Raw genomic sequence first — 23703 nt, forward strand, 5'->3', positions numbered from 1 at the left:
AGGACGCCTTCAACCAGATCATGTGCTACTCCCGCAAAGACCTGCAGAGGAGCAAGCTCTACGTCAGCTTCGTAGGGGAGGAGGGGTGAGTCTACAGGTCTACTCAGCTTCGTGGGGGAGGAGGGGTGAGTCTTCAGGTCTACTCAGCTTCGTGGGGGAGGAGGGGTGAGTCTACAGGTCTACTCAGCTTCGTGGGGGAGGAGGGGTGAGTCTTCAGGTCTACTCAGCTTCGTAGGGGGAGGAGGGGGAGTCTACAGGTCTACTCAGCTTCGTGGGGGAGGAGGGGTGAGTCTTCAGGTCTACTCAGCTTCGTAGGGGAGGAGGGGTGAGTCTACAGGTCTACTCAGCTTCGTGGGGGAGGAGGGGTGAGTCTACAGGTCTACTCAGCTTCGTAGGGGAGGAGGGGTGAGTCTACAGGTCTACTCAGCTTCGTAGGGGAGGAGGGGTGAGTCTACAGGTCTACTCAGCTTCGTAGGGGAGGAGGGGTGAGTCTACAGGTCTACTCAGCTTCGTAGGGGAGGAGGGGTGAGTCTACAGGTCTACTCAGCTTCGTAGGGGAGGAGGGGTGAGTCTACAGGTCTACTCAGCTTCGTAGGGGAGGAGGGGTGAGTCTACAGGTCTACTGAGCTTCGTAGGGGAGGAGGGGTGAGTCTACAGGTCTACTCAGCTTCGTAGGGGAGGAGGGGTGAGTCTACAGGTCTACTCAGCTTTGTGGGAGTGGAGGGGTGAATCTACAGGTCTACTCAGCTTTGTGGGGGAGGAGGGGTGAGTCTACAGGTCTACTGAGCTTCGTAGGGGAGGAGGGGTGAGTCTACAGGTCTACTCAGCTTCGTAGGGGAGGAGGGGTGAGTCTACAGGTCTACTCAGCTTTGTGAGGGAGGAGGGGTGAGTCTACAGTTCTACTCAGCTTCGTAGGGGAGGAGGGGTGAGTCTACAGGTCTACTCAGCTTCGTAGGGGAGGAGGGGTGAGTCTACAGGTCTACTCAGCTTTGTATGGGAGGAGGGGTGAGTCTACAGGTCTACTCAGCTTCGTAGGGGAGGAGGGGTGAGTCTACAGGTCTACTCAGCTTCGTATGGGAGGAGGGGTGAGTCTACAGGTCTACTCAGCTTCGTAGGGGAGGAGGGGTGAGTCTACAGGTCTACTCAGCTTTGTGAGGGAGGAGGGGTGAGTCTACAGGTCTACTCAGCTTCGTAGGGGAGGAGGGGTGAGTCTACAGGTCTACTCAGCTTCGTGGGGGAGGAGGGGTGAGTCTGCAGGTCTACTCAGCTTCGTAGGGGAGGAGGGGGTGATTCTACAGGTCTACTCAGCTTTGTGAGGGAGGAGGGGTGAGTCTACAGGTCTACTCAGCTTCGTGGGGGAGGAGGGGTGAGTCTACAGGTCTACTCAGCTTCGTAGGGGAGGAGGGGTGAGTCTACAGGTCTACTCAGCTTCGTAGGGGAGGAGGGGTGAGTCTACAGGTCTACTGAGCTTCGTAGGGGAGGAGGGGTGAGTCTACAGGTCTACTCAGCTTCGTAGGGGAGGAGGGGTGAGTCTACAGGTCTACTCAGCTTCGTAGGGGAGGAGGGGTGAGTCTACAGGTCTACTCAGCTTCGTAGGGGAGGAGGGGTGAGTCTACAGGTCTACTCAGCTTTGTGGGGGAGGAGGGGTGAGTCTACAGGTCTACTCAGCTTCGTAGGGGAGGAGGGGTGAGTCTACAGGTCTACTCAGCTTTGTGAGGGAGGAGGGGTGAGTCTACAGGTCTACTCAGCTTCGTAGGGGAGGAGGGGTGAGTCTACAGGTCTACTCAGCTTTGTGGGAGTGGAGGGGTGAATCTACAGGTCTACTCAGCTTTGTGGGGGAGGAGGGGTGAGTCTACAGGTCTACTCAGCTTTGTGGGAGTGGAGGGGTGAGTCTAAAGTGTTACCTCCCTGCACACCACCAGGGTAAAGTTGGGTCTTGGAAATTGTTCACCCCAAACTTTTGTGTATGTGTGTGTGGGGTGTTTATATGGGATTGCGGGGAGCTGTTGCTTGTATGTACTGTATTTACTGGTGTGTGCGTGTGTGTGTGTGTGTGTTTACCTGTGTACCTACCGTACGTGTGTTTCAGGCTGGACTACAGCGGTCCTTCTAGAGAGTTCTTCTTCCTGGTGTCGCGGGAGCTGTTCAACCCGTACTACGGCCTGTTTGAGTACTCGGCCAACGACACCTACACCGTCCAGATCAGCCCCATGTCCGCCTTCGTGGACAACCACCATGAATGGTGAGAGAGTGATGGAGGACGTCACAGCGTACTACAGGATAGTAGACAGCAGAGAGGGAGAGAGGGAGGGAGAGAGAGAAGGAGAGAGGGATGGAGGCAGGGAGGGAGAGAGGGAGGGAGAGAGAGAGAGAGGCAGGGAGGGAGAGAGGGAGGGAGAGAGAGAAGGAGAGAGGGATGGAGGCAGGGAGGGAGAGAGAGAGAGAGGCAGGGAGGGAGAGAGGCAGGGAGGGAGAGAGGCAGGGAGGGAGAGAGGCAGGGAGGGAGAGAGGGAGAGAGAGGGAGGGAGAGAGAGAGGGAGAGAGGCAGGGAGGGAGAGAGGGAGAGAGGGAGAGAGAGAGGCAGGGAGGGAGAGAGGGAGAGAGAGAGGGAGGGAGAGAGAGAGGGAGAGAGGCAGGGAGGGAGAGAGGGAGGGAGAGAGGCAGGGAGGGAGAGAGGGAGAGAGAGAGGCAGGGAGGGAGAGAGGGAGGGAGAGAGGCAGGGAGGGAGAGAGGCAGGGAGGGAGAGAGGCAGGGAGAGAAAGAGGGAGAGAGAGAGGGAGGTCAGTGGTTGAGTGGATGAGATTCCATGGCCATGCTGAGGAACCTCGTCCCTTGTTTTGGCCAGGTTCCGGTTCAGCGGGCGCATCCTGGGCCTGGCGCTGATCCACCAGTACCTCCTGGACGCCTTCTTCACCCGGCCGTTCTACAAGGGTCTGCTGCGCATGTGAGTGTCTCAATCACGTCCTCTCCGCCAGCTGCTGGCTGGGCTCCCAAAACAGCAGGACACTGAATTCACGGCTTTGTCAGGGGAACCAACACCTTGGCAAATATCTTAAATCTGTGTATCTTTATTGATTTTTTATTTGTATTTTAAAGTATTTAAAAGTTGCAAATGTGAGGATTTGTAAGCTCTACTTGTGTCAAAAACTAAAGATAACCATGTCTGAAATAAAGTTCTTCTGAGGTAAATTGGGATTTCTGACCCAGCTGTTCAGTTAAGCTCAATCTTTTATTGTCCCCCCCTTGACCTTTCTCTGACCTCTTGTGAACTTTCTCCCCCTGTAGCCCGTGTGACCTTAGTGACCTGGAGTTCCTGGACGAGGAGTTCCACCAGAGCCTGCAGTGGATGAAGGACAATGACATCGAGGACATCCTGGACCTCACGTTCACTGTCAACGAGGAGGTGTTTGGACAGGTGTGTGTGTTTGTATTCTACTGTATTCTGTATCCTTCATTTGTGATACCCTGTCATCTTAATTTGGCAGTGTGTGTGTGTCTTTGTGTGATATTTAATGTCACTGTACAAACTGTAATTTGTGCTTTTTATGCTTTATCCACTACACTTGTCATATCCTGTGTGTGTGTGTGTGTGTTTGTGCGTGCATGTGTGTGTGCGTGTGTGTGTGTGCGTGTGTGTGCGTGTGTGTGTGTGCATTTGCGTGTGTGTGTGTGTGTGTGTGTGTGTCCTGCTCCTCAGATCACAGAGCGCGAGCTGAAGCCGGGTGGGGCAGGCATCCCCGTGTCAGAGCAGAACAAGAAGGAGTACATCGAGCGCATGGTGAAGTGGCGCATAGAGAGGGGCGTGGCCCAGCAGACGGAGAGCCTGGTCCGAGGCTTCTACGAGGTACGCACCAGTAACCACGGCGCTATGGAGGAAAATCTAACTGGGTTCAGTTAGAGCAGGGGTGTCAAACTCAAATACACAGTGGGCCAAAATTTAAAACTTGAACAAAATCGCGGGCCAACATTGAACAAATGAAAATTTTAATATGGACCCAAACAAGTTTTGCTTTAACATTGAATATGGAACAAGCAACGCTTATTACCATACAATATATAACTTAATAGTGCAGACATGCAAAATCGAATTACAAATAAAAAACACATCAATGGCATTCATTTATAAAATAAAATGTAAATAAAAATCGTATGCCTCTTTTCTATTTGCAGCCTTCTGATTTAAATATCAAAATAAACTTTTTTCACAGGCTATTACATTTAAAAATAAAATAACAATAATAAATGAATCAACCATTCAAGCCCATGCCTTAGAGTAGCAAGAAAAAGTGCATGAAGAAAACGTTAATTATTGCTCAGTTTGCTACACACTGATCTAATCTGATGTGCCCAAGCCAGATACCTGGCATCTCTTCTTGAATGCTAGTTCATCAGTCTGGACTCAGGCTCTGAGCTGAGGAAATCCTCAGTATCGAGTGAAGGTGTTCATCAGTCAGACGTCTCCTGTGAGATGTTTTGGTCATCTTCGAGGAGAAAAGTTGCTCACATAGATAAGTGCTGCCGAACATGGAGAGCATCTGAGCAGCTTGGGTGCGGAGCTGTGGCATTGTGTCAGGGATGAACTGAAAACTGTGCGGCGCCCACAGCAATTTTTAAAAAAAGGGGTAACACGGTTACAGTTGTAGTATGAGATTGCTATGACTACTGTCACAGAAGAGAGGGCGTTTCTGGGTCCTGTCTTGATTGACGCGCCAAAACAACAGCAGAGCATTAAGGGATTTGTAGTATTAGCGGTGAATGCGCTGTATAATACTGGCGGGCCAGCTCTAGTAGTCATTTGGTATTGCCTCGCGGGCCAAATATAATTACACTGCGGGCCAAATTTGGCCCGCGGGCCAGAGTTTGACACCCATGAGTTAGAGCATGGGTTCCCAAACTCCATCAATGTGGGCCTCCCTTCTGAAAACAGTGACACACCCGTGCTCCCCAAATGTGTCCATTTTGCCAGACAGCATTAGCTAGCCAATAACAGCTAAGTTAGCTTGGTGGCACCTGTTGCTAGTTAACCTTATGACGTTTTCGCACAATACATTCATGCCTGCGGAGGGAGGCTCTCTCTGCACTATCCACACATTTAGTATACATCTCTCCCATTATTTATTTCGATCTTCTGACCTTTAAAATCACATTTCATTCATAAAAACCATAGACATAAAAAAATAAAAAAATAAAATCCTTCTTTTTTTTCTAACCATCCCTCCGCGCCTCCCCTGAATTTCTTTGTGGCCCCCCAGGGGAGGCCCGCCTCACAGTTTGGGAACCCATGAGTTAGAGAATCAAGAGAACACGCGAGTGGTCGATTCAAGCTGGGTTCAAACAAAGACAATAGTTTTATTCTAAAAGGACGATCTGGAATTCGGATTCTGAAACAGGAAGTTTTTCCCTCATCAGAATAATCGGACTGAAACATAGCGGGACAATTTATAGCATGGTAGAGGGAGTCACATGCACTCAGGGACAAAGGGTAAAGGGAGGTGATGTCACAGAGCAAAGGATGTTTCTAAACAGATTTCAATGGAAACAGATTAGAAAGAAGTTTCACAGAGGTTGTCAGACAATGAACAGAGGAGATCAATCGAATAGGAAGATTCAATCACAGGAACACAGAAAGGGGTAACACATTGATGAGACTGGAATTTCATTAACAGCACATGCTAATATGGTTGTGAGTGTGTGTGTGTATGGGAGGGGGTTCGTGACTTGTTACAGTACATCAGAGTTGGCCTGTGACAGAAATGTATACCTTTCATGTTCATTGTGTGTGTGTGTGTGTGTGTGTGTGTGTGTGTGTGTGTGTGTGTGTGTGTGCGCGTGTGTGTGTGTGTGGGGGGGGTCAGGTCGTAGACGTGCGGCTGGTGTCGGTGTTTGATGCCAGAGAGCTGGAGCTGGTCATCGCCGGCACGGCTGAGATCGACCTGGGAGACTGGAGGAACAACACAGAGTACAGAGGAGGTACAGAACCAGGACCAGGACCACAACTATTACTATTACTATTACTAGAACATTACGCTGTGTGTATGTAATAATAATAATAATAATAATAATAATAATTATTATTATTATTATTATTATTATTATTATTATTATTGTTGTTCCTATGATTATTGTTATTATTATTGTTATATCTTTATATATTATTATATTATTTTTATATATTATATTATTATTATTATTATTATATTATAATAATTCTAATTATAATAATACATTTTATTTGTAACACACTTTTAAAAATCTCAGAGTGCTACAGGTTTAAAAGCCTAGCATAACAAAACACAACTGAACAAAAAGAACACAACACACTACACAACAATGTAAGTTGTATACTAGTTCATACTAGTTTTTACTTTGTACTCTGTAGACTAGTATGAACTATTTAGTGCTTGCATTTTAAACATTTAACATTTAACAACCTCTTCACCTTGATCACAAAACGTTATTGATAGACAACTTACATACAGTAAGTATTTAGAAATTCTTACATTTACACAACAAGTCATTCTAAAAGGAGCTTGGCGCACACTGAGAGTATAAGGTGTCTCTTCATTGAACTGAGTGAAATCCATGGCCGTGGTGCTCATGTTGGGCCAAGTTAAAAGCTTTTCTTTTGGAAAGCTGCCACCGAACTGACCAGTGGCCATTATTCTCTCTTAGGATTGTTCAATTCATCTATTGACTTTCCTCACCAGGGATGGACAGTGATTGAATTGGTATTGACCCTCAATATTGACCCTCAATTTGGCATGCCTTCCCATCCCCGGTGGAGGAATTGAGGAGTCGTGCCAGACTCCATCTTGTACTAAATCAGACTCGGGCCCTGTCATCTCTCTTTCTCCCCAGGTTACCATGACAACCACATCGTGATCCGCTGGTTCTGGGCGGCGGTGGAGCGATTCAACAACGAGCAGCGGCTGAGACTGCTGCAGGTACGCCTGCATGATATACCGGACAGTCTGCATAATACACTGGACAGTCTGCATGATACACTGGACAGTCTGCGTAATATACCGGACGGTCTGCGTAATATACCGGACAGTCTGCATAATATACCGGACAGTCTGCATAATATAGCAGACAGTCTGCATAATATACCCGACAGTCTGCGTAATATACTGTGCAGTCTGTGTAATATACCGGGCAGTCTGCATAATATACCCGACAGTCTGCATAATATACCGGACAGTCTGTGTAATATACCGGACAGTCTGCATAATCTTCATAACGGAGCTTCTACTGTAGCAGCAGAACCTGCAATGCACATTTATGCAGGCTTGTGCTCTTTCTGTAACGCAGTGACTAGAAATGAAAATTATCTCTCTCCCTCTCTCTCTCTTCCTCTCTCTCTCTCTCTCTCCCTCTCTCTCTCTCCCTCTCTCTCTCTCTCTCTCTCTCCCTCTCTCTCTCTGTCTAGTTTGTGACGGGCACCTCCAGTATTCCCTATGAGGGCTTTGCCTCTCTGAGGGGCAGTAATGGACCTCGTCGGTTCTGTGTGGAGAAATGGGGCAAAATCACCTCCTTACCCAGGTATGCCGGTCGCTCTGGGGTTCATACCTGTCAGGGTTAACACACCTGTGTTTGTGAGGAGTGGGAGTTTAAATGCGAACTGAGATTACTCTCTCTCCCTCTCTCTCTCTCTCCCTCTCTCTCTCTCTCAGGGCTCACACATGCTTTAACCGTCTGGACCTCCCTCCCTATCCCTCTTTCTCCATGCTCTATGAGAAGATGCTCACGGCCGTGGAGGAAACCAGCACCTTCGGCCTGGAATAACCCCCCCAGACCCCCACACCCCCTGACCCCCAGACCCCCCGCGGCGAGCCCCATCATAACATAATGAAACTCCTTTAGGCTGGCAGAGACAGCGGGTCAGCGGAAACTGAAAAGAGCACGTCTGGGAAGAGTCATGGAAAAGCGTCAGACTTTCTCCGGGGAGAATTCCACTGTCTGAGAATCCCGTCTTTCAACAGCGAGGCTTCGTTCTGATCCCCCAGCTCTCCCCCCGAAGCCCCTCGAAGGACGACTTCGAGACCCCCTCCCGCCTGTACGTTCACGGTAGATCATATCCTTTCCAGGGGAAGACTGACGGCTTGTTTGTGGGTGAGGGCTGGGGTATCAGAATCAACCGGTTAGACTGTACCCTTTCCCTCACGCTGGCCCCTCTCATCTGGCCACACTTTCTACTCTATCTCTTCAGTTACAGTGGCCTTCGTTCCTGTGTCTCTGGTCCCTCCTTCCTCCTCTAGGGGCTCAACCTGCACTTCTAACCCAGAGACTCCTCCCTCTGTCCCCCTGTGCTTCCCACGGACCCCCCCCTGGACCCACCCCCCCCCCCCTCTGGACCTGTAGACTGTGTCATTTCTACTGTGGGGCCGCAAACGACGTACTGTATGAACTATTGCCTCAAACACCTTCAAAGACTCAACTCGTTTTTACAGATGGCATGTACATAAGCATACACACTCGGTAGTTTGTTCACACATTGTCCTCTCACACATACACACACACACACACACACACACACATATGGTTGTAGTACAATATCAGTACTAGGGATGAAATCCATCACCGGTCAACCTTTAGTGTAGACAATGAAAAGTCCACATGGACTAGTGTTTGTTGTCACTGACGTCTGGTTAGGACGACTGGAGCAGATCCTTTTGACTGTTATCTTCATAGAAGGGTCAGAAACAGAGCAGACAGTATGAGTCCGCAAGGTCAATCAGAGGTCACACCCCAAAACACGGCGTTCTCTTTCACGGGAGACCACAGAAACCAGGCTGCAGATACTTTACCCTCTTGCAAAATACACACAGGTACACGCACGGATACGACGAGGCCACTCACTGAACATCGCCTAGACCACGGAAACTAAGAATGCACTTTCTCTCGCAAACAAAGCGAGGCACAAAAAGTCACACATACACAAGCATAGGGTTACTCACCATCTTTCAAACTCTCTCTCTCTCTCTCTCTCACACACACACACACAGGATCAACAGGCTCAGTCATACTCTCAATGGTGTTTTTGACTCTCATCCAGTGAACTGATGAATGTATCAAATCAATGACTAAATGGATGTATGAACCTAAAGAACTGAAAGACCTTTTGGGCTTAAGAGGACGTTTAATCCTCAACAGGAAGTTGGATTAAAAAAAACATTGCGGCTGTGCAAAGCAACATGGAGCAGGAAGCTTACAGTGGCACCGGACTTGTGCCTTGATATGGAGGACTCTCAGACCCAGTGGCTCCCAGTGACTGGGTCGGGCACGTTTGAGGGTCTGGACTGTCGACTTGTGGCTGACTAAAGACTGAGTTGTAGTGGACTAAAGACTGAGTTGTAGTGGACTAAAGACTGAGTTGTAGTGGACTAAAGACTGAGTTGTAGTGGACTTCGAAATTGTTTTGTTTATCTGGTGGGTCACAAGAAAATAGGAATGGCTTTAGATGTGTCACAATGCAAAAAATCAACAAAACAAAAAACAAGAACCTTTGGGAACCAATTGCTGCATCTCTATCCCAAAACAGTTCCAAGATACTAACACAAGGGGGCAGCACAGGATATTGCATGTGTCGCCAGGTACCATATGATGATGGCCTGTGTTCCTCAACTTATGACCTGAGTCATTCTCCTGCTTTGACTGGAGATAGGAAGAAGTCTTGTCCCTACCTATGTGTATTGTACATGACAACAAACATCCTTTCAGCTTTGGGCACACCAGCCCATGTAGAAGATCAATTAACATCTTGAAAGCATGTGTTTACCTCGGTCTGGACTTCTTAGTGCATACCCACTACCCAAAGGACTCTCTCTCACTCAATCACTCACACAAACACTCGCCCACACAGATACATGTCCTATGGGGTGCATGCACGATCACATCGACTGTACAGACTCCTGTCACACAACCCAGGGCTGAAACAGAAGTAGACGCCCCACAGCTGAGGCCCTCTGGAGGCAGCCTTTATCCTTCTGTCTCTGCCTTGTCCAATACTGCATGCGTCGGTCTTCTCAGTAACCTCTGTGAGCTGTACTGAGATGGTGTTGTGTTATAGCTCGATATTGCATGCGGAAATAGTGCAACACACTGTCCTTATCTAGCTTTTTTGCATGAGGATATTGCTATTTGGAGAGCTGTGGGGGAGCCGAATAAGTTGTGTCACTTTGGTTAGCACTTTACTAGAGGGGTGAGGCCATATGTTTTCATGGCACTGTAATAACAGTGGATTTGGTAACAAGGTAAACATACCTAAAGGTTTGTTCTTGGATGTGTTGTAACATGGCTTGATAAGAATTTGTTATAAGAAGCGGAATGTATCTCTAAGGCAGTGTTATGCAAAGTGTCATGGCAACATGCTTCAAGTGACGTGTTGCTACTTTCACGTGTCCACCTATCTTGATGAGAAGTGAGGTCAAGGGTCAATAAGAACATGGACACAGAGAATTAATCGGGCTGTAATGATTAAGTGAAAGTGAGAGCACTTGTTTGTGTACCATGTGTGCAGTCCTGTATGTCTCTATATTTGTATATAACTGTACATCTTTGTCTGTCCTATTCTGTGTATAAATATATAATATATATTTTGCACTGAATGTACCAAAGGTTTGGGGGCTTGCATACTATAGTTAACCATTTCTCTCTATTTCAGTCCAACAACATATCCCCAAGCCACATCTCAAGATTATTCACCTCAAATTAAGAGGGGCAGCTTTGTGGCATGGGCAATAACCCCTTACATTAGGGTTAAAATCTTTCGACTTCGCCAACCAAACATGTTTCATACTGATGCTTTTTCTGCTACAAAGTGTCCAATGGTTATTGACATCTGCCGGCTCCTCAGCCAATGAGGCCAAAGCTCCCCTCTCCTACATGCCCAATAGACTTGGGACAGGATTTGGGGATACCAGTATCAGAATCTCCACTCTATGCAAAGCTCCTGTATGTATGTTGCCATTTCACCCCAATGATTGTATTAAAAGACAACAAAAGTAACATTTTAATCAATGATATATGGCTGTTGTTTTTTTCCGGTGCACTTTGGGAATGGGTGAGCCTGAGGTAGTGGGACACACTATATGGAAATAGGATAATTCACTATTCCACATAGTAGTTTCATAAGGAGTCAAGAATTTGGGTGCAAGGTACGGAAGCCGTAGTAGTGCCTGATTGTATAACCTCAGGGAAATTTGTACTAAATGAATCAACCATGAATTGCATTTCTGTAGCCTACTTTGGGTAGGGGTGCAGCTCAAGGTTTGGAATCCACTCGATGCAAATAGAATGGGATAGGATCTTTTCTTTTATATATAGGCTAAATAAATAATTATATCGCTAAAAATAATATATGCATATTAATAATAATATTATAGTGTAGTGTTATATATATAATTGTATTCGTAATAATAGTTTTTAAAAACTATATATATGTTTTTATTTTACTTTTATCACGAATGACAGCACTGCGCGTGCGCATTAGTCTTTGCTTTGAATGTAGTCAGAGCAGTTGAGGTCTGTGGAAATAGTTGCGTGATGCTGTCTTCGGCATAGCTACCTAGCATTGTGAAGGTCTGGGCATGTGTGTTCACTCGCATCATAGATGGTAATCTATATTATTACTTGGTAGCTATCTAGCTATTTTTCAACCTGGTCGACCAAAACAAGACAGTGTCCTTGTCGGTTAGCCTAACGTTACTTTAGCATGTAATTAGCTAACATTAGCTAAGTTAGGCTAACGTTGTTAGCTAACGTTACGTTAGCTAGACTGGCTAACTATCGTAACTAAGTTGCTCAGTTTTAAAATAACCATAGCACATTAGCAAGCCAGCTTGTTCGGATGCTGTACTTTTCAGACAAGTAAGGTTAGTGCTAACTGAAGAACAACGATGTCTCGGAGGCGGCTTGATAGTCGCAGTGGACCGACCGGGCTGCTCGGGGAAGTTCAAACCCAGATCAGTACGGAGCCCATGGACGGGGTGTTTGAGATCACCGGTGAGCTGGGAAGGTGAGTCAACAACACTAGTACAGTAGGTTAGCTGTCCCGCTAGCATTAGCTAGCTAACAGTTATATCATTGTATAACGTTGTGCTTTTAGCTATACACACATCCAGTTCCAAGACCAATGCCACCTGTTGAAGCACTGTCAATAGTTCAGAAACAGCCTGGCTTAATAATGATATTGCTAAATGTGTCATCCTATTTTATGGCTGCATTAATACGTTTCACATTACTTTTATACCTAGTAGCTAGCTACTGTGTTTAGATTAAGGATTTATTGACTTTCTCAAGTGGAATGGGATTATCTCCTCAATACATTTAGAAGGCTAACGCAGGCTAAACGTATGTATTGGGATAACAATAATAACCTACTTTCGAAACCGGATGCGCTTCCAACGTTTAGGTGATCTTGTATTATGTAGTATGTTTCTGAACAGCTCAGTATGTTTCTGAACAGCTCAGTGAGTGTGTTTGGTTAGCTAGTTGTCATCTGTTGTTGCCCTTTTGGTTGATCCCATGGATGTCCACTCATCCTCAAGACCTTAACCCCCAGCAGGAGGAAGGAAGGACATGTAGAAACCAGGCTTAGTTCAGCTACTACGGAGAAAGAGGAAATAACATTGGCTACTTCTATCTGTTTGTGTGTGTGTGTGTGTGTGTGTGTGTGTGTGTGTGTGTGTGTGTGTGTGGACTGTAGAGAGAGAGAAGGGGAAGACCAGGGGTGGACATTGGTCATTGTCAGTGGTCAAAAGGAACAGCAGCACTTGGCCCACATTTAGTTGTGTGTGTGTTTGTATATAAGCTTGCAAAAACAGGATGTTGCAAAGTGTGAGATTTTTAGGGTGTGTGTGAATTGTGGCAAGGTGGCAAGCTAATTTTAGATTGTGAAAATGTCACATAACATTTTAACAGTAAGACGTCAAGTCACTGTCCATTTAGGCTACCTTAACCTTACAGGCATCTGAACAGCACAGACAGAACCCTAGTGAACTGACAGAAATATTCAGACATTTTTGACATGGCTTATAAGGGAGTTGCTTCTATCAGAGATTGTGTAACGTGTGTAATAAGGTTCTGTTTGCTCACCTGCTGTGTTGGCCCACTTCTATGTTGAGTCATCAGAACTGGCAGAAACTTTTAACTGACAATGTAGCTTTTTAACATGTATTTTTTTTAGGGATGCACCGATTGCAAAATTCTGGGCAGATGCCGATGTTTAAAATAACAATCCAGCTGATGCCGATGTTTATTTTATTTAATTTTTATTCCCCCTTTTGGAAACAAAGAAATTAAGTGTTTGGTTCCAAAACGCCGATTTTTATTTCACTTTAATTTGAAAGCAAACTACACGTGCGTTTGCGGCGTTACGTCACAGATCTTCTCCGAATCTGCAGCTGGGTAGGCTACGTTTTACAACAAAAAAAGACGTAATTGTTGTGACATAACATCGGCCACTACCATCGGTGAATGTCATTTTATTTGTCGATGGGCCGATGGCAGTCAACAAGGCCAACATCGGCTGATGCCGATGTTCGGCCGATGCATCGGTGCGACCCTAATTTTTTTATATGGAGAATGAGCGGACTCCTGTTTTTAAATGGTATTTAATCAGTCATAATACAAGCCTACATAGGAGAGCTTGCTTGTGGTTGTTTATTTGAGAGAGGGTGGGCAGTAGTCTGGGCATGTGTTTTCACACATCAGTATGGTTGTGATATCAGTGTATGGATATTCATGCAAAAAGACCTATACTGTCTCAAAGAAACAGTCAGAACATGCACCCTTTTCACTAATTTTAGAATTTTAGAATGCATCTTTCCTTCCTCTCTTGAGACGTCTGATTGGTAACGGCTGTGTCGAAGAGCGGATGATTTTATCAGTCAAGTGATTTTAGATCGGAGATGACCCCACACAAGGGGGAGGATGGAAGAACGCATTGTTGAACGTAGGGTTGAACGTAGGCCTGTAGTATGATGAGGACCAGCAGCCTCTCTGTTCTGACCCCGCCCTCCGCCCGCCCTCTCTCGCAGGGGCAAGTTCGCGGTGGTCAAGCGCTGCGTGGAGAAGGCCACGGGGAAGGTGTTCGCCGCCAAGTTCCTGCGGAAGCGCCGGAGGGGGCGGGACTGCCGGGCGGAGGTGGTGCACGAGATGGCCGTGCTGGAGGCGGCCCGCAGCAACCCCCGCGTGGTCAACCTCCATGCCGCCTACGAGACGGACCACGACATCGTCCTGCTCCTGGAATAGTGAGTTGTCTGCCTGCTAGTATTGACCGGTGTGCTCCGGTTCTACGAGGTCCATGCGGTGACCTCGTTTACAGCGGTGCGGTGACCTCGTTTACAGCAGCACTGTGATGAGGCCCGAGGCAATCAGTACCTACTGTAGGGATGTTAATAGTTAATTGACTCTCGATGAATTGCCGATAAGAATTTACTCGAGTAAGATTTGGTTACTTGATTAATTGCTTGTTAATGGAACAGACCTTTTTTTTGGGGAACGAACGTTATCATCGGGAGTTGCGTGAAATGTAATCAGATTTAAGATCTGACTGCACATGAGGGCGCCACGTAGTGAAGGCTAATTGGGATGCCGGGAAATTTCAACAACACAGCAGAAGAAAACACAAAAATTAAGCGAGAAAAACGCAGTTCTTATCAATTAATTGACTATCATTTGTTAAGGTTAACAGTCATTGATTAATGAAATTCCTTGAAATTTGCAACCCTAACCTACTGTTTACTCAACTGTCTTCACGCTATAGGCCTATTCAAACCACATAGTTGAAGCCAACATCCACGACCAAGTCAGTAGTCATGTCAGTCGTAAATCATGAGCTAAGCACTTAGCTAGATTCCAATGATGTTTAAGTGAATTTCATTTTCAAAACAATATCTCAAGTCTGGCGCCGTGCCCATTGACCTTGACTGTCAGTTCCCGTTCTCACGAACTCTCCTATCTGGAATCTGCACTCTAGACTGAGTTTAGACTGGGGATAACGACCGGAGTCCACATGCTGTTCTTAAAGCTGACAAGTTGTTTTCTAACCCCATCCTCGGCACACTGTGAATTCAGAGAAATGTCTCTCAGAAGAAATGTTTCCATCCTCTCTCTCGGTGTGTCTGGTTGAGTTTTGAGAGCAGCTTCATCCTGCCCTTCGAGCAGAGGGCCTTGGCTCTGAAAAGGCGATTCCACTGGCTGGAAATACCCCAGTATGTCTTGAGGAAGCTGAAATGATGAACAGGGTTGGCCTACTGGGTAGCATGCAAGTGTTATAAATGTAAGGGGAATTTGTTAGACTGTGGTAGCAATGACGTTTGTGTGTGTGTGTGCGTGCTTATGCGTGTGTGTGTGCTTATGTGTGTGTGTCTGCGTGTGTGTGTGCATGCGTGTGTGTGTGCGTTTGTGTGCGCGCTTCTGTGTGTCCGTGTGTGCGCGCGTGTGTGTGTGTGTGTGTGCGCGCTTCTGTGTGTCCGTGTGTGCGCGTGTGTGTGTGTGTGCATGTGTGTGTGTGTGCGTGCGTGTGTGTGAGTGCGTGTGTCTGTGTGTGTGTGTGCGAGTCTGTGCGTGTGTGCGTGCGTGTGTGTGAGAGCGTGCGTGTGTGTGTGTGTGTGTGTTCCAGCGCGGCGGGGGGGGAGATCTTTGACCACTGCGTGTTTGAGGAGCTGCTGCCCGAGGCTCAGATCACCCGGCTCATCAGACAGACGCTGGAGGGCGTCCACCACCTCCACCAGGCCTGCCTGGTTCACCTGGACCTCAAGGTCTGGACACACACACACACACACACACACACACACACACACACACCTCCACCAGGCCTGCCTGGTACACCTGGACCTCAAGGTCTGGACACACACACACACACACACACACACACACACACACACACACACACACACACACACACACACACATTCAGTCACCCTGACCCTACCAAGTGTACAGTGTTTTGATTTTGTTATGTTTCAGACCAGTAACAACATTTTACTCACTCTTACCACTCTAAAACACTTCTCATAATTACAGTTGAAAGGGGTGGAGAATGTCCGGAAACCCTCAGGAAATTTTCTGGAAATTTACCATGGGAAGTTCAGCTCAGGAAATTTACAAACTTTTTGCACGATGCATTAGATGTAGTTGAAAAAACAACGACACCAATAACATCAAATGCAATTCATCAACCTTTATTTTGCTAGGCAAGTGTAGATCTTGCAGCATGATGTTGGTTAAACCAGCCTGTTGTGATGCAGACTCAGTTGTATTTCCACCCTGCCCTCGTCACTCCTCCATCACATGACAGATCACATCCTGGTCACTCCTCCATCACATGACAGATCACCCCCAGCATCCTGGTCACTCCTCCATCACATGAGAGATCACCCCTAGCATCCTGGTCATTCCTCCATCACATGCACAGATCACAGCATCCTGCACTCTACTGCAGGGCTGTAGGGCTCTACTCATAAATAGAAGTCAAACATGTCATTTAAAAAAAAAAAATTATTGGAAATATTTGCCTCTATGTCTGTTTATGACAAAACAAATAGTTTATATATTATGTCTGTGTATGATATGTTGGTATAAATAACTCCACACTTTCCAGTGTATTCCCATTAATTCCCATAAATTCCCAATAATTCCCATGGAGATTATAAAAATATTCCTGAAATTTTGCGACCCTAATAATTTAACTAATCCCAGAGCCATGATCCTAGGAGCCAGTGAGTGAGCGGTCCAATTAGCCCCGGCCCATGGGCTGAGGTAGCTGCTAATTGTCGAGGCGATACTTGAGCTGCTTGGCCCGGAGCTGGAACATGTGCAGAGTGAAAAACCAGTTGAGCACACACCTGCGCATGACATCACACCCTTCTCTAATGTTGACATATGGTCTGATACACCGGCCTCTCTCGGCCCCCTCTCTCCCACGCCCTCTGCTAGAGATGGAACGGTGTGAACATTTCAGATCACAATTATAGTGACCAAAATTATCACGGTTATCAGTATTATCGCGGTATTGTAAAATTGTAAAAAACACACTGTAATACTTTCACCAAGTTTTATATTGAAAACCACAAATAAAATTAGCAGCTTTATGCACTTTTTTTGCATTAACATTAAAATAATAAGTATTTGAGACTGTTGCTAGCTTTGGTTGATGCTGGACAGTATTTACAGTGAGTTTTTCAAAAGCAATCAAGCACGGCTTTAATGATAAAATGATCACCATAAATGTAATCAGATGTAATCACGGTTTATCATTATGCCGGTTACCGTTACATCCCTCCCCCCTGCGCTCTACCTCCCCCTCCCAGCCCCAGAACATCCTGCTGACCAGCCTGTCTCCGCTGGGGGACATCCGGATCGTGGACTTCGGCCTGGCGCGCCGGCTGGGCACGGTGGGGGAGCTACGAGAGATCCTCGGCACGCCCGAATACGTGGGTAAGACCAGGGTTATGTCATCATCAGATTGGGCTGGCTGTAAAGACGTAAGCACTTCCCTAACCTGGTGATGTTGTAAAGCACTCATAAAGTATCTCTCTCTCTCGTTCTCTCTCTCTCTCTCTGTCTCTCTCTCTATCTCTCTCTCTCTGTCTGTGTCTCTCTGTTGTCTGTCTCTCTCTGTTGTCTGTCTCTCTCTCTCTTTGTCTCTCTCTCTCTCTCCTCATGTCTCATCACAGCCCCAGAGATCCTGAATTATGAGCCCATCACCACTGCTACAGATCTGTGGTGAGTCTTCCTTCAGTCTGTAGGAAGTAGGGTTTGTGTGCGCTCCCTCTGACGCATTAGTAAGCATCGTGCATCACTGTGTCCTTTCAGGCCCATTTAAGCCCAATGTCTTGTGTGCATTCCGTTGTCCCTGTACTGATTAATCTAATCTGATGTGTTCAGGAGCGCGGGGGTGATGAATCTAATGATGAATCTAATCTGATGTGTTCAGGAGCGTGGGGGTGATGAATCTAATCTGATGTGTTCAGGAGCGTGGGGGTGATGAATCTAATCTGATGTGTTCAGGAGCGTGGGGGTGATGAATCTAATCTGATGTGTTCAGGAGCGTGGGGGTGATGAATCTAATCTGATGTGTTCAGGAGCGTGGGGATGATGAATCTAATCTGATGTGTTCAGGAGCGTGGGGGTGATGAATCTAATCTGATGTGTTCAGGAGCGTGGGGGTGATCGCCTACATGCTGGTGACGGGGGAGTCGCCGTTCGCGGGGGACGACAAGCAGGAGACGTACCTGAACGTGTCCCAGGTCAACGTGGACTACAGCAGGGACACCTTCTCCAGGGTGTCGGAGCTGGCTGTCGACTTCATCCGCAAGCTGCTGGTCAAAGCGCCAGAGTGAGTGGGGATGCTGGGAAATGTAGTTTCAGGCCCGGTTCTTCATATATATCATGCATCCTTACTCCCTTCCTTTCTTGAGACGATTAATGAAGAGCGGAAACTGGATTGTTCGAAGCAGGAGACTACGGGTCTCATCAGATCTGTTAGAAAGAACAAGGCAGAGGAAGCATGGAGGCTTTTTAAGAATATTTAAAGAGGTGCCTCGGACCCTTTTGCGTTCAGAAGGAGAAGCACCTGTTGTATTCTAGATTGCTATTCTCGCACTTTGCCTTCAGCACTAGATTATGCTCTTAGGGTGCGTGTCCGCTGGGGAGCTGTATTTTAGAGCTGGTGCTGTTTTCTCGTTGTTTACAATGGGTAATGAGCTCTAGGGCGCTATAGAGACGAGAGCTGTGTTCCAAGCGCTTTTTAGCGCTACAGCGCCGTGAGCTCTAGGCTTTTTGCAGTTGAAAAAAGTTTAACTTTTTGAGCTAGAGCGCAGGCTGTAAAAGGCTGTTCTGACGACGACAGCGGTCGGTTTTTGGCAAAACCGCAGAGACGGCGAACGTTAGCACTAGCTAACATTAGCTAGCTATCTTAACTTGGCTCGTTAATCTGCAGTCTGCAAAAACACGACACTCGTTGCTAACGTAGCTGTAAAACATCGGTAGCCTAGCCAGCTCTAAACCCGAGCTCTAGTGTGTTCTACGCAGCCGTAAGCTTGGCGCTGTTCAGCTACATACAGCTCGTTGGTGGACACACAGCCTTAGAAAGAAGATGCACTTGTGAGTCCTGACGAGTAGTAGTACCTTACTACGTTTTAACTTAACTACGTTAAATGCAATTATTGTTAGTCTCTTTGGATAAGTGTCTGCTAAATTATTGTAATGTAATGAGATGAGTTGTGGGTTCATGTCCTGACCGGTCTCCCCCCCCACCCCCAGGGACCGGCCCAGCGCGGCCGACTGCATGGCCCACCCCTGGCTGTGGCAGCAGCAGTACCCGGGGCCCCACTTTCCCATCACACACTGCCCTGCGCGCGAGAGGAGCACGGGCACCAAGTGGGCCGCCCCGCCAGAGGACCCCGAGGACAAGGAGAACTTCCTGGACTCGCCGCGCGCCCACGCCAAGAAGTTCCGCTTCGATGAGGGCACGTCAGCCGCCGCCGGCGACGCCGACGTCTGAGTGAGGAGGCAGGGTCAAACGGAGGAGGGGCTCTTTCTACCCACGGCACTTTCGGTCCTGTCGCCTGCCCAGAAACCAGTCTGCCACGGCCACCCACACAAGAGCACCCCCCCCCCCCCCCTCGCTTGGGCAGAAGGGCATCCAGCCAAACCAAAGATAACCAGCCATATTTTAGATCTAACATTGATCTAACACAGATTAAACATTCCCAGGATTTGTGTTTCCTGAATCATGCTATGTGTTGATTTTAAAATAAGTACTAAGCTTTTATTGTGAGCTATTTTTGTATTTCCAATGTATTGTTTTCCCTGCTTTGCTGGATTTCTTTTGTCCCTGTTTTAAATGGGTGGTCCGATGTACGTACCTCAAGGGAAATCTATGCAACTCTCTAGTACCATGGAATGGTGTTTTAAAAGAAGAATTGAAAACTAAGCAAATTATTTTACACTTCACCCAAAGGCCAGTAAGTGTTCTTATATCAATCCCCAAATAAAGCACTCAACGGAGTACTAGGCTAAGTCTTTGTAAAACCTAGGCTGGTGTTTTAGGAAGTGGAAGAATGTCCTCATACTGTAGTATTTACTCAAGGTTGACCTTAGCAGATCTGGACTTCCTCCTATCAACATGAAGCCCAGCTCTGGCTTGAGGGAAGGCGTGTACACATGCTGGCGTATTGGATATCATCCACAGGCTTCTCTTTCTTACTGCTCATGCTTTACACGCCACATTGGAAAGTATAATGACATCATAAGAAATATTTCTATGGCTGTGCGCAAGTGAGCCAACGAGTTCTACCGGTGTCCGTTACACCCGCTGTTTACCCACTCAGCCGGGGTTACAATTCCATAGCAATAAATCAAACATAAGGGCTCGAAAATATGACTCATCTTGTCATTCACACGCCACACCCATGTTTACTCAAGTGTGCCCCTTTAAAATCTTGTGTAAGTTCCTCTTATTCAATGGCCAAAGACAAACGGGACTTAAGCACTTAGGATATTTGTCATCCACGTATTCCCCTGAGTGATGGAGGGGGACACTTGTGTGGTTTCTAAATGAGGTGTTCTGGTACTATGGGCTCATGATTTTCCCTTTCTGACACTGAGCAAAGCCATCTAATCTGAGCAGCTAGCCTTTCAGATGGGTGTGATGTATGTGCTTCCAACGCATTCCTTTCCTTCTCATCTCAGGGCAAGTGATCTCTCACATCTGTCTCTACCTTGGTGTGCCTCTTTCTTTCTCTTTAAACGGTTTATTCTAAAATAATCCTCTACATATTTATATGATGGAATCATATTTTGTTGATACTTTAATGTGTGTATGTGCTGTGTATAACGGGTTTCAGTTTCAGGTGGTCGAAGTGGTTTAAGTAGAAATATATATGGGTTTATACCTCAACAGTCTTAAGTCTTGCTTAAGACTTAAGTAAGTCTTATTTAGGTTTTAGTGTTGAAATGCAATAAGGACCTGATTGGTGGAGAATTGTCACGAGTGGTTCAAGAAAGTGTTCTTTGGTGGATTTGGATTTACGGATTATAAATGTAGATGTTTAGATTGAGATGGTTATGAGTTAGGGGAGAGTTGAAAGGTTGATTATGGTGGTGAAATGTGGTAGATTTGAGTACTGGATGTGAAATGTTGACCATGAGAAGCTGTTAATTAAATCAAGAATATGTTTGATCAGAGTTGATATGTTAACGCGTTCAGTCATTTGTTATGGAGGCTGACAGTCCTAACGAATAACAAGAGAAGCTAAAGCTGGTTGCTGTGATTCATGCTGAAGACCTTATCTGTGAAGAGAATGAATAATCCACACTGAAAAAAACTAACGAGTGCTCTGATGTCAGCATTGAGCTGAACATCCATCTTTGTTCACAGAGGTGTCAAAACTAAAGACCACATTGTTCTTGCTTGTTGTGGTCCTCAGGGTTCCCTAGCGATGTCATCGGCTAACACACACAATGGCCTTTGTCTCAGAGTTGGGTGTCCCCAGACACGGCCATGCCTCACTGTCATGCTGTCACCGAAAGACAAACTGGAGCACCGATGTGTCGGTCCAGAAAGAGTCCATGTCCCTCTATTGAAAGACTGTTTCTGTGTGTTTGAGAGGAACATGAGTAAGTCGCTATAGTTGCATGTAGCCTACCAGGACCACGTGGCATTCTTGAACAACTCTGATGATGCTGTAGGTGTTAAATTGCAGTGTTGTATGGCTGACCCAATTGGATTTTTCCAAATGCCAATCATTCAGTGTCTGTGTGTGTTCTTGTTCGCTGGACCGAGGCTTTTTGCACTGCAGACATTCCTGTGGAGAGAAGGTCTCCCACTTTTCTAGGGTATTGCTGAAGGATACACTTGAGTTCAACTCATGCCAGTCAGAAGCACAAGCAAATAACTCAGACATGTATTTAGCATTTTATAGATTTTTTAATGTATATGGTTTGATTTGCATTTGAAATGATTCATGATATATATAAAGGAAGAAATCGGATTGTATTCTGATCATCCACAGGCTAATATTAGGAGTAATTTAAAGAAAACTGGAATGCTCATTAAAGATTGTAGAACGTGTTTTGAGTCATGTGGTCTTTGGACTGTGCTGTATGTAGTCCTGAGTCTGGAGATTTGTGACCTGTTTTTGTCTCATTCCTAACCATCGTTGCTGCTCTGCTATTATAAACAGAACACTGCCCCCTGGTGTCCAAAGGAGGTGTCACTGAAATTAACTTGAATGTGCATGCATGGGGAAGTTTCACCAAGTTTGCTTGTAGTGTTTAGAAGTAATCAATCATGTTGCGTATTGTATTGTTAACTGTAAAATTCTTATTGGCTTGGTTACAATTGCTGAGTGCAAAAAACAACCAGACACCTAATCCATCAATCAACAACAAGCAAATAAGATATGCAACTTTGTAGGCATTACCTTTTACATAACATAAAAAACAGCTTACATTAATGTGTGTATCAACACATGCAAAACGAATATTCTTGGAAATTAGCATGTTAACATGGAATAGATATTAAGTCAAGTAGCCACAGTGCAAATACATCTCCAGCATTATAGTGCAAGCAGTTTGTACGCTTCCACAGAAAAATCACTCAACTGGAACACATGAGCTGAACATCATCATTTAGCCTGAATGTTAACCAGTCTGGATGAACTATTAACCCAACAGGGATTCACAGGAACATTCAAAAACAAACAAACCAAGATGAGAAGATAAGTTACTCCTGTTACAAATGTCCCTTCATAAGTATCAAACATAACATCTAAGTAGTACATTCATATGGGATATTGTAGGGTGTTCGCGCACATAAGCAAGAATGAGATTGCATGGTAATGGACTGCACTTAATAGCGCTTTTATCCAAAGCACCACAATGGCCTTTATAAAGTGTTTTACAATGGCCTCTCATTCACACACCAATGGCGGCAGCTGCCATGCAAGTTGCCAGCCTGCTCACTGAGAGCAATTTGAGGTTCAGTGTCAAGGAAGGACACTTCGACAAGTGGAGGCGGGATTCGAACCGCCGACCCTGGGATCATTGGACGACTCGGCTCTACCACTGAGCCACTCCCTTTGAGAGTACATGACCAGGAACACTGAAGAGTTCCACGAAAACTTCTTAAATTAAACGAGGTGCACTTCAGTATTTCATATGTATTCAACCCAGGTCGAGTCCCAGCTCATGGCTATGAGTCTGTGGTTACAATCAAGGTTCAGTACGATAAGGTGTAGTTTTGAAGAAAAAAACTAAACAAGATTGAAGCGAGTGATTTAAATATCTCATTGAGGTTCCATGTGCAAGAAACATTCAGCACGTCATTAGTAAGGAAAGGGTCACGTGCTGCGAATCAGACTTTCAAGATGGCAGACAAGAACAACAGTGCGAGAGGCACTGCGATAAACCCCAGTCCTGTAGCCAGTAAAGTTAATTCAAAAGTAAAACATCATCATTGAATAAACTTAAATTACAATTATACACACTCGCTTAAAGGTGTGTGAATGTCTTAACATTACCTTTCTATATACAAAACAAAATTACATTTGAAACAAAATGTTGTATAATATAAGAAGACTAGTTACACAACAAGCTGTTCATGAAAATATGTTTCACTATCATTAGATAAAGATTAAGTCATCCAAAGTTATTGTATTTGCTTGCTGCTCTGAGAGGCTGCTTCATAGTATC

General features: G+C 46.0%; 2 protein-coding genes across 2 annotated transcripts in view; both read left to right on the forward strand.

Annotated features, from left to right (window-relative positions):
• hecw2a (HECT, C2 and WW domain containing E3 ubiquitin protein ligase 2a) overlaps window positions 1–7824 on the forward strand; it is a gene marked incomplete at its 5' end in the record, with an annotated part of 21678 nt that extends 13854 nt beyond the window's left edge. The window contains 9 exons of the mRNA XM_084452020.1: window positions 3–85; window positions 2090–2242; window positions 2846–2944; window positions 3286–3415; window positions 3698–3844; window positions 5856–5970; window positions 6859–6944; window positions 7430–7542; window positions 7674–7824. Of these exons, the coding sequence (XP_084308146.1) occupies window positions 3–85; window positions 2090–2242; window positions 2846–2944; window positions 3286–3415; window positions 3698–3844; window positions 5856–5970; window positions 6859–6944; window positions 7430–7542; window positions 7674–7785 (1038 nt within the window). The 3' untranslated portion in view covers window positions 7786–7824. The remainder of the gene's footprint in view (window positions 1–2; window positions 86–2089; window positions 2243–2845; window positions 2945–3285; window positions 3416–3697; window positions 3845–5855; window positions 5971–6858; window positions 6945–7429; window positions 7543–7673) is intronic.
• A 3744-nt stretch (window positions 7825–11568) lies between these two features.
• On the forward strand, window positions 11569–23584 carry stk17b (serine/threonine kinase 17b (apoptosis-inducing)). The gene is made up of 7 exons (XM_084451653.1): window positions 11569–12016; window positions 14040–14252; window positions 15626–15764; window positions 17316–17442; window positions 17682–17730; window positions 18164–18343; window positions 19270–23584. Exons 1-7 carry the CDS (start codon window positions 11898–11900, stop codon window positions 19508–19510), a joined length of 1068 nt encoding a protein of 355 aa, XP_084307779.1. The 5' UTR covers window positions 11569–11897; the 3' UTR covers window positions 19511–23584.
• The last annotated feature ends 119 nt before the right edge of the window (window positions 23585–23703 follow it).

The sequence above is a fragment of the Borostomias antarcticus genome (genome assembly GCF_949987555.1).
Source record: "Borostomias antarcticus genome assembly, chromosome: 17".
Lineage (NCBI taxonomy): Eukaryota > Metazoa > Chordata > Actinopteri > Stomiiformes > Stomiidae > Borostomias > Borostomias antarcticus.

Coding starts and splice junctions, on each gene's coding strand:
- stk17b (XM_084451653.1), top strand. CDS start 11,898: ATGTCTCGGAGGCGGCTTGATAGTCGCAGTGGACCGACCGGGCTGCTC. Junction 14,253..15,625: donor ATCGTCCTGCTCCTGGAATA/GTGAGTTGTCTG, acceptor TGTGTGTTCCAG/CGCGGCGGGGGGGGAGATCT. Junction 18,344..19,269: donor CTGCTGGTCAAAGCGCCAGA/GTGAGTGGGGAT, acceptor CCCCACCCCCAG/GGACCGGCCCAGCGCGGCCG.